We start from the raw sequence: 13,332 nt of genomic DNA on the forward strand, positions 1-13,332 counted from the left end.
GAGTAATAACGTGCAGCCTTGGTACAGAGCTTGGCAGTTCGGACTTGTGTGTACAGTCGGGCAGAGACGGCTGCATACAGAAGAAAGTGATGTCGTGACGTTGGCCCTTCATTTACAGAGCACAAACACATGCACTTCTCATTAAAGAGGTGTTCAGAGGTCAAATTTGTAAGGTTAAGCAATGTGTTAAGTACAACGACTCAGTCTTACACACAGACACACACACATATACAAACACTGTCGAAACTTGACGTCAGTAGATATGAGCTACCAATCCTCCTACCTGTTGAAATGTAACATTTAGAAGTAAGTCATTTGTGTTTGTTTAGGCTCTTAACTAATACAGGAAACAGTACTATGATGCACTAGAATGATATTTATGTTGCCTGGATGCAGATGCACTACTGCGGGATACAATCCAGGACACAAACCACCGAGGCCACTTTTTGCACAACCTGGCAGACACTGAAGTGTGAATGAACACTACGATAGCAGTCACAGTGCCAGATCCTGTTGCACTTCACTCAGCATTAGGCCACATGGTGACACAAAGTTGGTTTGGCTTACTTCAAATGTCACTTTTATGACTGAGGTATATTAAAACATGACAGATTTGATATGCTTTGAGCAGCAATTGAATTACAGGGTTTACGTTTGTCAGTGAAGATGAGCAAAGCACCTGAACATGACACTACGACTCATGGACACTCCAGTTATTATTCCTCTCAATTCTTTTTACAGAGTGTATGAACATTCACTTCAAGGTGCTTTATATTATAAGGTAAAATCGCACAATAATACAGAGGAAATTCAAATAATCAGATGACCCTTTTTGAGCAAGCACTTGGCAACAGTAGAAAGGAAAAACTCCCTTTTAACAGGAAGAAACCTCCAGCACAACCAGGCTTGGGGAGCGGCAGCCATCTGCTGTGTCTGGTTCAGGCTAATGGGAGGAAGACAGGACAAAAGACATGCTGTGGAAGAGAGCTAACTAATGATTAAGTACAGAGTGGGCTATTAACACACAGAGAGTGAGAAAAGGTGAGTGAAGAATGCATCATGCATCATGGGAAGGCCCAGCAGCCTAGGCCTATTACAGCATAACTAAAGGAGGACTCAGAGTCACCTGATCAGCACTAACTATATGCTTCATAAAAATAGAAAGATATTAACTGAGAGACATGCAGATGCACAAAGAACAAGGTGTGAGGCAGTGGCGTCGTTAGGCCTATTTTAGGGGTGCTGAAGCCTCCCTAAAATATTCTTAAGCCCCCCTAAATAATTTGGTGGGTTTTTTTTTTTTAACTTATTCGATTTTTTTTTTACAGAACTTGCAGACAAATTCAATATAAAGATGCAGGAATATGAGTTTAAAGAAATAATAATATAAACCTGTCGCTATTCACACAAATATGATCATAACTCGGTTGGTCCCTTTCGCTTTACATTGTTAAGGTAGCGTCAGTGCTTCGTTATCCAATCCCTTCCAGTTGTTCACAGGGGACATCCACATGACTGAAAATCCAGTCCTCGTTTTCACTGCTACTTTACACTCCGCTCGTATACACCTGCAGAAACACTAGCGTGCATGTGGCAAACGGCAAGAAATCATGGATATACGCAAGTTTTTCAAGAAAGTAAGTCTTCATCACTGGCTGGTAGTAACAATTAGTTAGCTCCAGCTAACAGCAGAGAGTCCCATGAAAATAATGAACCAGGTGCTCCCCATTTTGTAAATAAAAACCTGGCTAGCGCACTAAGTTAAATTGTTAGCATAATGTTCATTTCTGTCACTCGTTTTAGCTCTGAAAAATCCAGCTGCGCTCATTCAGGTATGGTTATCATCAGTGGAAATAATAATAATCACTCCATCCCCATTAACCTGTAGGAGTCAGGGCAGAGGAGCACAGAGAGGCAGAGGGGAGAGACGTCTGCTGGAGAGGTGAGTCAAAGGATGGAGTCATTTGTGATGGAGACAGTCTGATTAGAATTTTATGGGACTCAATATGGATATGAAATATGAAACATTTCAGTCACGGTACAACATATAAGACCTGTTTAACTTGAGCTTTTATTTAGGAGAGTCAAGGTTAGAAAGTGGAGAGAGCAAAGAGAGATATATGTATATAAGTCAAATTAGCCTGACTCACATATTTTTGAGGGTTCTATTTTAATATTACTTCAATTCAAGTAATTTAGTAATATTTTTCAGGGCTTTAAATTGCAACCATTTTAGTCACATGCATGCTCAAAATATAATGTTTGTAACTTCAAAATATTTGGGAGCAACAAATTACTGTGGAGCGGGAGCAGAAGTCATGATATTAGCAATTTACATTACAATTCAGTATGTTTTAATGTATCTTGAAGGGTGAGGCAGAAGGAGTGGCTGAGGGAGAAAAAGGTCAACAGGCAAGTTCAAGTCAGAGAGAGCAAGGAGAGACAGAGGAGCTGCAGCAAATAGATCGAGAGGCAGAGGAAGATCAAGTTATTACAGAGAGAGGAGAGCAAACAGGCCAAGAGAGGGAAAATGATGAAGCAGCTGCAGCAACTCATTCTACTACAGGGTTTGATTTAGGTGACAAAGACACAGGGCCCAGACAGGTGAAGCTGAAGAGCTATCCACATGATACTTTTGGTACACAGAAGCGAGCATTTAACCACAGCTGGTTTGAAAAGCACAACTGGTTAGAATATTCAGTCAGCCAGAATGCAGCTTTCTGCTTCCCATGTAGAGTGTTTGGCAAAAACATCAAACATGATAGTTTGGTCAGTAACGGTTGCAAGAACTGGAAGAAAGCTTTAGTCATCTTTGGCAAGCATGAGATGGCACAAACACATAAGGACAGTGTTGTTACATGGAAAAGCTACCAGGGAACTAGCAAACAGGGAAACGTTGCACAGGTGATAGCAACTGCAAATGTGAGTGAGATAGTCGAAAGAAGAGAGTATCTCAGACGAATTGTTGCAGTCACCTCTATGTTAGGGAGACAGGGACTCCCTTTTCGTGGTCATGATGAAGGTGAAGACAGCCCAAACAGAGGGAATTTTCTTGCGTGCATGGAGCTTTTGAAGGAGTTTGATCCTTTTCTTCAAAAACATAATCCCCCATCAAATGCACAGTATATCTCACCAACATCCCAGAATGACATGATTGACTGTTGTGCCCAGGAAGTTACTAGTGTCATTGTATCTGAAATGACAAAGTCTAAAGTCTATTCCATCATGGTGGATGAGGCAAGGGATAAAAAGGCAGAGCAGTTAGCTGTTTGTGTCAGGTACGTGTCAGAGGGGGCAGTGAAGGAGCGTTTCCTTGCACTTGCAGAGATAAAATCATTTGATGCCCAGTCCATTGCAAATGAGATTCAGCAGCAGATCCAAAACTATGGTCTTGCAGAGCTTAAGTGTGTAGCACAAACATATGATGGTGCAGCCGTTATGAGTGGCTCCACTGGAGGTGTACAAGCACATTTTAGAAGGCTCCATCCTGAGGCTATCTATGTGCATTGTTATGCTCATCAACTCAACCTGGTTTTGTGCAATACTTGCAAGGCTGTCCCAGAGGCTGTGGAGCTTTTCAGCTTGTTGGAGTGTGTGTATTCTTTCTTCAGCACCTCCCTAGTCAATCATCATAAGTTCATGGAGACTCAGGCAAAGCTTGGATTGACAAAAACTGAGCTTGTGCAACTTTCAAACACTCGCTGGGCATGTCAGTTGCGATCAATCAGTGCAGTTCTTGAGACATTGCCTGCCATTTTGGAGTGCCTATCTGCAATTGGATCCCCCATAGCTGTTGGTCTCAGAGCAAAGCTCTACAAGTTCTCAGCAGTCTATGCACTACTGATGTTTCAGTCGATTCTGTCTGTAACCGAAGGACTCCACAAATTCCTGCAGAAAGAGACTTTAGACCTGGCAGAAGCTTTTATCTGCAAACAAGCTGTGTGTGACACACTTAAGGGCAAACACTCAGATGCATTTGCTACAGAGCTGTATGAGAAAACCAAGGCCCTGTGTAACACCCACAGTATCCCTGAACCAGGTGCCAAGACAAGGCACAAACAGAGGAAAATGGAGGATTTTGTCCTGGAGGCAACTGTGGGTTCACGCACTGAATTGAACAACTCAGACACATTGAAAAGAGAGTTACTTTTCCCTTGTGTGGATCGGATGGTTGGCGAGCTTGATCAAAGATTTTGCAGTGTAGATGCAGGGCTGCTAAAAGGCGTCCAGGCATGCAGTCCTAAATCTGAGAACTTCTTGAGTGAACCACACTTGAATGAACTTGCAAAGCACTACAGACTTGACCTGAAAAAAGAGGAGGTTCTGGTGGCCAGAAACTTTCTTACCCGGAAAACAGAGGCTGGATGTCCACCCAAAAATATGTTGTCTGTGTACAACCTCCTTGATTCAGACATGTTTCCCTCTCTGAAGGCAACCATCCAAGTTGCCCTAACAGTGCCTGTCAGCAGCTGCTCGTGCGAACGGTCCTTTAGTGCACTGCGTCGGCTGCACTCCTGGCTGCGTCAAACAATGGGTCAGAAAAGACTTCACAGTCTTGCAGTCATGTCTATTGAAAAAGACACGCTTCAGCATCTGAGTCACAACAGAGTGATTGACCGATTTGCCACTCTTAAAAACAGACGTCATTCTTTGATGCTTCCACCCACCAAGTAACTGGTGATTGCAGCCAGAAAAATGTACTTTTTTATTTTCAGTTTTTTTCTTGTTATTGATGCAGCAAACACATTTCCTCTGTTTTTTTGTTGTACTGTATTATAAAGCAGACTGAAATAAAACAATAGATCTATTGGTGGCCTAGGATGTTTAATCTGTCCAAAAAAGTAGGAAAACAATTTCTCAGTCTTTGTTTTCTGTTTGTGAAATTTTGTGCTCATTCACTACGTTCGTTCATGTCGTGTGCATCTCTTGGGGGCTAAGCCCCCCCTGTCCTTAAAACCTAGTGACACCCCTGGTGTGAGGTTATGATTCACCAAGTCTTCATGGTCAGCAGAAGATGTTTATAGCCACACTGCAGATGTGTCTAACTCACAGTAGTGATAATGGTGCAACACTATGAAGGCTGTAATAAACTCCACTGTCTGCCGTTATGATTCGTGGTCTGTTGTAAATCGTATGTGTGTGTGCGTGTTGCCATCTGGATGCATTTTTCGTGAGTCCATCCATCCATCCTCATCCGCTTTATCCGAGGCCGGGTCGCGGGGGCAGCAGCCTAAGCAAAGAGGCCCAGACCTCCCTCTCCCCAGCCACCTCCTCCAGCTTATCCGGGGGAACACCAAGACGTTCCCAGGCCAGCCGAGAGATATAATCTCTCCAGCGTGTCCTGGGTCGTGAGTTAGTTTGGGAATTTACAGGTACTGAATATGTGATGCATCAGATATGTTTGATTGGCAGACCTCGACAGCAAGAACATTTTATTAAGTGCGCAGGTCATCTGAGAGCAGCTTTAAAGCCTAAGCTTTCAAAGACCTGGAAAACAAATGTTTCCTTTCTGTGCAGACTGATGGAATGAGTCTAAATGGCTGTGCTCCTTGCACCGATCAGAGCGACAATATTTGAACAAGAATTTGATGACTGTTGGTGCATTGTTTGGTTACTGCAAAAGAAAATTGATCAAACCACATCCGCCTACTGATGAACAAGGATTAGAAGGCCTTTTGAGAACCTGTAAAAAGATGAATTATTAAGAAAATTCTAAAGTATTAAAAGTCAAGTATTCAAAGAAGAACTGCTCTTTTTCTTTTACATCAAAGTACTTTTACAGATGTTTGGGAGTAATACTTTCTGAGGATAGATGCTTGAGTTCCATACTTGAGGTAAAGTCTTTAAGATTGAAGATGGAAAATTAGAGCAATAAATTTAGCAGATGCCAATTCTCTCAGACACAATTGAGTGATACTTATAATACAGCATACTGAGTATAGTAATTCATTGATGGACATTTACTTGCAGTAAGTACCTCCAGTCCTCACTGAGTGCTTCAGCTCTGTTAACCTCTACAAAGTAAAGAGGCCAGTATGTGGTCATTACTATAATTCACAGCTGAGGTTGACTCTTGCGTGCATGGAGGAAACAGTATAGATGAAAATGAGCCTGCATAAATTCATAATTAGTCATTTGCATGTATTAGCTTTAGGTTCACGAAACCATGGCTTTGCCTTCTGGACATGTTCAGCTGTAGGTTTAGGTTATTAAATCAGCCTCATAAATCATTCTCAAACAGATAAACAACATTACTCAGTCTCGGGATAATTATCATAATTGGTGGCATTTTAAATAATACTTCAAATGACACGATTAAAATTAATCTGTTTATTAGATTTAAATTAATACAAATATATAACACTATAATAATGTAAAGGTCGAAAGGAACAATCACTCTTGTGCAGTGCTAAATAAAGAAGCGCATATATCAAATGCACTCCTTTGAAGCACAGTTGCACACTGTAACTAAAGGTGCATTAGAAATGGAAGGTGTGTAATGCAGACACACTAGGCAAAACAGTGGTTCGAGACCAAGGCACAAATATTTCATTGCCTTTGATATGGTTGCTTCAAAGACGGCACCAGGCATCCCACCACTCGCAGTCACGTACCGTCCTTGAAGTGACTTTGGTGCTTTAAGTTGGAGATAAAACGGCAGTAAGATGGATTCAGTCTGCTATCAGTTTGTGATTTAATGGGGTCTAGTTGGCAATCTGTTTGTGACAACACTGGGATTAACTGATAAATCAGCAAAAATTGCAAATCTGTTGGACTTAACATTAACTACTAAAATTCAGAGTGCAGTCTTAACCTCATAGAACAAAAAAAATCTGAAATTCTGCTACAAATAGTGACCTAGTTTCTGCAAAACAGTGATATAAAAAGGACAGAGGTGCCTGGCAACCTTAGTTTTAAATAGAAATATAACAAAAATACATCCAAGGAGATTGTTTGTTGAACACTCATCCTCTGGGTGACCAGTTGGTTGCCCAACTGCTTCCAAGTGGTCACAAAATGGGTAAAAATTAATTGCTAGCATTGGTCAACCACCAACGTTTCCTCGTCGCAAAGACGCTCCCGTTTAGTTTTTACTCCAGTGTGACTGAGCCTGAATGTCAGAACGTATGTGTGACAAGTCGAAACATGTGGTTAGGGTTAGGGTTAAGTCAGAAAAGAGGACTGTTAGTTTGCATGCCATACCTTGTGTATGTGTGGCACATAACTTACGTCGACTTAACGAGAATGGTGGCGATAACCACCCAACAGCCTCTCTCTGAACACATATCTCAACATAAAGTTTTATCACTTCATTAAATCAGTACATTAAACAGTCCTCTGCTTAGCAGTGTACAGTGTAGCTACACTAGCTAGGTTCCTTAGCATGCTGCTGTGTTAGCTGGTGGTTCCATCAGTCCTGCTGCAGAAGCTCCTGTACCTGGGGGGTAGAATGGATTCTCAACCTGACACTGTTGGAGTCAGAGGGAACCACTCACCCTTTATTGTCCTTGTAGAGTATTTGCAAGTATTGCAAATAAGCTTTGATCCTATAGGATCAAAGCTTATTTAAACAGATGGTTTTATCTGTGAAGTTCCCCTTTTTGCTGACCTACACAGCTAGAGCTTCTAAATGTATGTGCATATATATAGTAATAGCAAGTATATAGTATATAGCAATGGCCAACTGTATGTAGACAATGGCCGTTTTCTTTGTGTTTCAGCCATGCAAAATTGTACAAATGGCAGTCAATTTGTAAAATCATAATTTATGCAGATATGATCTGAAAAACAAGGTTTAAATGACTTGGGGTTCAGTCCTGCAGTATACTACTAATCCCTCCCTTAGGACTGAACTGGAGAGGCACAGAGAGACATACAGTAAATAGGTGTGGAGTGAATCAGTTACTGGACTTTTAACTACTCATTGATCAACTGCAGCTGCTAAATGACCCAGCAAAAGACTGTATTTGTACTGGGCTGGTGGTGCTGTGTGATGGTGTGTAAATTTAACAAGGAGACTGAGTGTGTGTTGCTAAGACACTACTTGCATGCACATTCATTATTCCACTGTTAAAGTTACACTTGCACCATTTCCATGCTTACCAGTCTTCTTTCTAGATAATGGCTAAACAATGATGTGAAACAGACTTGTTCTTTAAAGAAACTGGAAAAAAAACGTTTTTAAAGGGCAGGTTGACTGGCAGCTGATTTATACGAATGCTTTCTCGTATCCTGCAAATTTCCTTAAACTTTCAGTTCAATGCAAGTTTTCTCCTTGTTCCTGAGAGAATCTAAAGCACCCGGTTTACTGTCTGTGAACCTCACTGCAATTCTGATGTGCAAGCTACGTAGTGGGTATTTGACTCGTGCGTGCGTGCAGCTGATGAAGCGTTCGAGAACGGGATCGTGCTGTTTTGAGGGAACAGGAAGCTTCTTCCCTGCAGCAGGTACTGCAGTGCATGAGTCGACTCAGAGTAAGCTGAAACGATTCAGTAGTTTCCTGAAGCCTTTCAGAGTTCAGGTCAGTGCAGTGACAACAACGCGTGGACACAAAATGGCCTCCAGCTAAATCTCCTTGTTCGGTGTGTCTCTGTCCAGACGTGCCGACCGACAGGTGACGCACGTGGGAGGCGCAGGATTTGCAGTGTGCAGCGGCTATGTTTGTGTATTATTTGTAAACCTTTTTGTGAATTAAGCGATTGAGAACACGTTGCGGCCATCTGCTAACCGTACAGTGGAGTGTGTCTCCCAGCATCATGTGTTTAGATAAGTGTGTGATTCTCTGATGCTCCAGACTGAACGCTCTTCTTCCTTTGTAGAGCCATCCTGTTGATTAATGTCCAAAAAACATGGCACAATATCAGCACAGCAGGCACGCTAAACAGATGCCTACATGTTTCCAGCTGTGTCATTTCATTAGGATTTCAAGTGTTTCTTTAGCAACAAGCGATCGGCTTTTGAGAGGGTTGGATGTAAAAAAGCTATAGTGCTCTAAGACAAGCAGTCAGAGGACAATTTCTATTCTGTCTGCACTCTGACTGTAGTCACACATCCATAAGCTGCCTTCTTGTTATCTGTGGCAAAACAGTGTTTCCATATGCAAAGATAGGAACTTTTGGTACGACGATATATCACAGTGGATAACATATTGACTATCAGACAAAAGTTTTATCCATATCATACGCTGTATATAAATGAGGGAACTAGGAACAAGGATGTTAACCAGATTAACCTGAGGTGAGTGTCTTGGCCATCACCATCTTGGGTTTTAAACCATAATATCATAAGCAATGGGTTTATCACCTTCACATAGAAAGTAATTATCAGTCAGAAGGTGGCTGCAGTCAAAGAATACCCTCTTCTTAGATCAAGGAACTATAGTGTTGATTTCCTATTGACCTCCCACTGACACATAGCCCCCTGCTGGTCATCAGGAAGAATGCAAGTTTATAGCAGGTTTAGTGTAATCACAATCGGCCTGAAACCTGTCCAGGGTGTACCCCGCCTCTCGCCCTAAATGTGGAGTTAAACGACCTCTCTGGTGAAGTCTCTGGCGTGTGGGAGAGCTGCTCAGGTTTTAAGGGACAAAGTCACGATGACAGGACACTTGTGTGTGTCCCTCCCTCAAAGTGGGAGGCTGAAGCTGACTTTTTTTGGGGTTGGTTTTCTTTCAAGTCTTTCTGACTTTTCTTCTACTGAAGGTCCCCTGCTATGATAGTGAAGCTGTGAATACATTATCACTCCATCGTCTCCCAATTATTTTCCTGTGGAGTTATAATTTTAACTTAAACTGAACTTACAAGTATATTTCCACCTTATAATTTTTTGTTCAAGAGAAATGCAAACGTAAAAACTTCATATCGTTAGAAATAAATTACAAGAAAATGCAACGGCGCTAAAAACAAAAACACTGAGATGCAAATTTGACTTGGTTTCACATAAGTTCTGATATGATCCGAAATGTACAGCACAGTGGAAAAGTCTGTAGCCATCCTCACTGCTTTTTACTTTGCTAGGCAAATGGGAAATAGGTGCAATGATTTATTGAAACATGTTGAAACAAGACAAAAACTGAATTTGTACAATACTAAAGACCTTGAAAGTCAATATTTGTGGCCATCTTTATTCTTCAACACAGCCTGAGCTCTCTGAGGCTTCAGTGAACAGGATCTACTAAAGGCCCGAGTGCATCTCTTGGGTCCTGTGTCAGGTTTTTGCTGGATGTTTTCTGGTTTCCTAAGGGCATGATTAAAAAAAAAAAAAAGTTAATCTGCTTTAAAGTATATTTTTTTTAAAGAAGAGAAATCTTTTAGGAAATCTATTGCTTGAGAACGCCTAAAAAAATCCAGCTTCTTAGAAACAAAATTAAAAATGAGGGTTGGCTCGAGACGTTCACTCTCTGCTGTTTGTTTCTTCACGGGATTCTTTTTCTGTTTTTGTTTTGCTGCTGTGTTTGTGAACTGGCGCTGTGTTAAAATGTACCTTTTGCCACCACTACGGCAGAAGTTGGCGTATTAGCTCGCTGCTCGTAATATTAAATTATTAATAATTATTCTGTGACTTTTTCATCGGCTGTTACTGTTTTGAAGTTGCAGTGAAACTCAGCTGAGGGCTGGCCTCCTGGTTTCAAGATATTTATGGAACGAAACAGTTTATGAACTTGGAAAGGAGAAAATATTTTTGTTTTTGTTTTCTAAGCACTTCGCCCTCTCTCCTTCCCTCCGTTCCTTCCTGCTTGTTGCCAGGCGCGCTTGCATTTGTTGAATATTCACAGATAATTTAGACAACAGGGGATGCAGGGGCAGGAGGGAAGTAAAGAAGAAAGAAGGAAGCGAAAGGGAAGAGGAAAAAAGGAAGGATGGGCAGAGGAGGTGGAAGAAGAAGAAGAAGAAGGGAGAGAGGGGGGTGGATGGAGGTGCTCTGGCGGATCCAAACTCTGCACTCATTGGCTTTTTCTTAAATGAAAGACTGGAGGCGAGAGCTGCAGCGAGGCGCTACTCAGAATACTGGATGCTCCTTTCTCCCCTCCCTCGCTCTCTTTCAATCCCTCCCACATTCTCGAGGAATCAATAGTCGCAAATTAATCATCCTGCCCAGACCGCTCTGAGAACGACAGAGAGAGGAAGAAAGAAAGAGAGAGAGAGAGAGAGAGATGGTTTGCATAAAGTGGCAAAGCAGCAGCAGTGTGCATAATCACACCTTCAGCGCGCTGAGCCTGATTAGATGTTATTCATTGTTATTTCACTTATTTGGAGATGAGTAATCATTGTTGTCATGGCGATTGTTGTGGCGCCCCCGTTAGTCGCTCTTTGGATCATTTCAGGAAGGAAATATCTCTTGCCTTCATGGAAATCCACCAGTTGGAGATTTTAAAGTCACACCTACTCTGAAATGACTATCTCTGCTCTGAAGTTTAAAAAAGCGAAACAAGAAAGTTGGTAAAGTAGTCTGCTGGTCTGAAAAAAATAGGTGCAAAGTCAGAAAAACTCCTACTAGCGCCTGAGGAAGAGCTCCTTATTTTTGCACTCTTTATGCTAAACCAATCCAAGCAGCACTCGGTCGTGTAAAATTATATTTAAAGGATCAATATGAGAGCGGTATTGAACAAGTAATCTAATAACCCTTTTTTCCCTAAAATGTCAAAGTATTCCTTCAAGGCTCTGCACAGGTGAAGGATAAAAGGAAATCCAATTACTGCTGAAATCCACTGAAATGGCAGGACCTGTTTGAGCTGGGTTGTCTTCAGGGTCTCCGTGTTTTGTTTTCTTCTACTGTTGAGCTTTTTTCCCCAACCTCAGCCACCCAAGCCGATTAATTTATCGGTTATTCGATTAATCGTTCAGTCTGTAAAATGTTAAACATGAAGACAAATGACCATTATGTTCTACTAAAGCTCCCCTATTAACAGCTGTCCAGTTAATAAAACCGGATTGTTGGCTTGTTATTAATAAATGAGTAATTTGACTTGCAAGAACGAGCAGTAAAAACACACAGGGCGAACATTGGGCAGAAATCCTATTTATGCATTAGTGCTGTGCTTTGGTATTGATCTGATACCAAGTAAATATAGGGCAGTATTACCAATACTGACACTGATAGTTTTAATTTGTAGCTTATGTAACAATAATTATAATTTATTCAACGCAGTTCAGTGGGTTATATACTGAACTATGAGCATAAAAACAAAGTATCCTACTGTGCTAGTGTTAATCCAATACCAATACTATACTATCGATATTTGGATCAATCCGTCCACCTATAATACATAATATACAGCACACAACTAAGCCACAGTTCCCCTAGAATTAAATAGAACTTACCATTTAAAGCTTGAACCATGAAAATTTTAATTACTGAAACTTCTGACAATTTTTAAAAAATTAAGCAAATATGAATTTACATATATGAATTTTAATTTATATCATAATTGCTACATCTGGCTATAATTTGCACCTAACTGCATGATGTTAAACTTTAAATACAACTTGTGTGCGTCATTTATTTTTAAAAACATTTATTGTATAAAACTGACCGCGCTACAAATTTTCATGATGGAGAAATCTACCCAAACAAGCCAAAACTATTTAGTGCAGCAGGCAGTGAACATTTTGTTCTGGTCTAGAATTGTGGGGTTTGACATGTGTATGTCTTGCTTTTAGAAGCAGGTCAATGAGGAATTGCAGTTTTTGCCACCTTAAGGTTGTTTACTCTTGGCATGGACATAAACATTTATCCTTATTCTCCCCATTTCGGCATTAAACACGTTTGGCCTCATCGACTCAGTAGCTTGCAGAGTTAACCATGTGTTTGTAACCTTTGTAAAAGAGACCGTAAATTGGTTTTTAGAACAAAATGTGGTGACCTTCTATGCAATTTGAAATCTTATGAATGTTGAGACCCGACTCTTGCTGCTTCAGTATCCAGCCAGGAAAATTGCCTCTTGCTTTTTCCTTTTATTTATTTATTTATTTTCACTTTTTTTTCATGTTTGTCCATGTAATGAGATTTTGTGTTTGGGTCTGGACCCAAATCAGCAGCCTTGAAACCAAGATGGAAATGATTCTTAGACACCAGGCTAGAATTATACATGCTCACACAGTTCACAGCTGAATATCTACACACACACAGACACACGCGCGCACACACAGACACACAGTTTCCCAGCTTGCGTGACAGTATGTGTTGCTCTCTTTATGCAGGCTGCAAGCGTATTACTGTGACCGGCCCACCCAACCCAAACAACAAGTACTTCTCTTGCCTCAGGAGACTTTTCAGTTTTATTGCATCTGCAGGAGAGATCGTCTGTGCCCTGAAACATCTGGGAGAGATGCT

General features: G+C 41.1%; 2 protein-coding genes and 1 long non-coding RNA gene across 3 annotated transcripts in view; all 3 read left to right on the forward strand.

Annotated features, from left to right (window-relative positions):
* Positions 1–13,332, forward strand: part of cacng2b (calcium channel, voltage-dependent, gamma subunit 2b) — a 68,969-nt gene that overhangs the window by 14,760 nt on the left and 40,877 nt on the right. The gene's annotated exons all lie outside the window — the stretch shown is intronic.
* Positions 1,054–2,676, forward strand: LOC146572128 (uncharacterized). The gene is made up of 3 exons (XR_014892905.1): positions 1,054–1,637; positions 1,889–1,942; positions 2,371–2,676. It is a non-coding gene; the product is annotated as an uncharacterized LOC146572128 (long non-coding RNA).
* Positions 2,734–4,955, forward strand: LOC146572129 (zinc finger MYM-type protein 1-like). Its single transcript, XM_085278600.1, has one exon. It carries the CDS (start codon positions 2,827–2,829, stop codon positions 4,672–4,674), a length of 1,848 nt encoding a protein of 615 aa, XP_085134726.1. The 5' UTR covers positions 2,734–2,826; the 3' UTR covers positions 4,675–4,955.

Source organism: Mchenga conophoros, linkage group LG6 (assembly GCF_057382185.1).
Source record: "Mchenga conophoros isolate Kocher_MC1m ecotype Shallow Benthic linkage group LG6, M_conophoros_male_GT1.1, whole genome shotgun sequence".
Taxonomy (NCBI): domain Eukaryota; kingdom Metazoa; phylum Chordata; class Actinopteri; order Cichliformes; family Cichlidae; genus Mchenga; species Mchenga conophoros.

Excerpts from the sequence above, each read along its gene's own strand:
- LOC146572129 (XM_085278600.1), top strand. The coding sequence starts at position 2,827 with ATGGCACAAACACATAAGGACAGTGTTGTTACATGGAAAAGCTACCAG.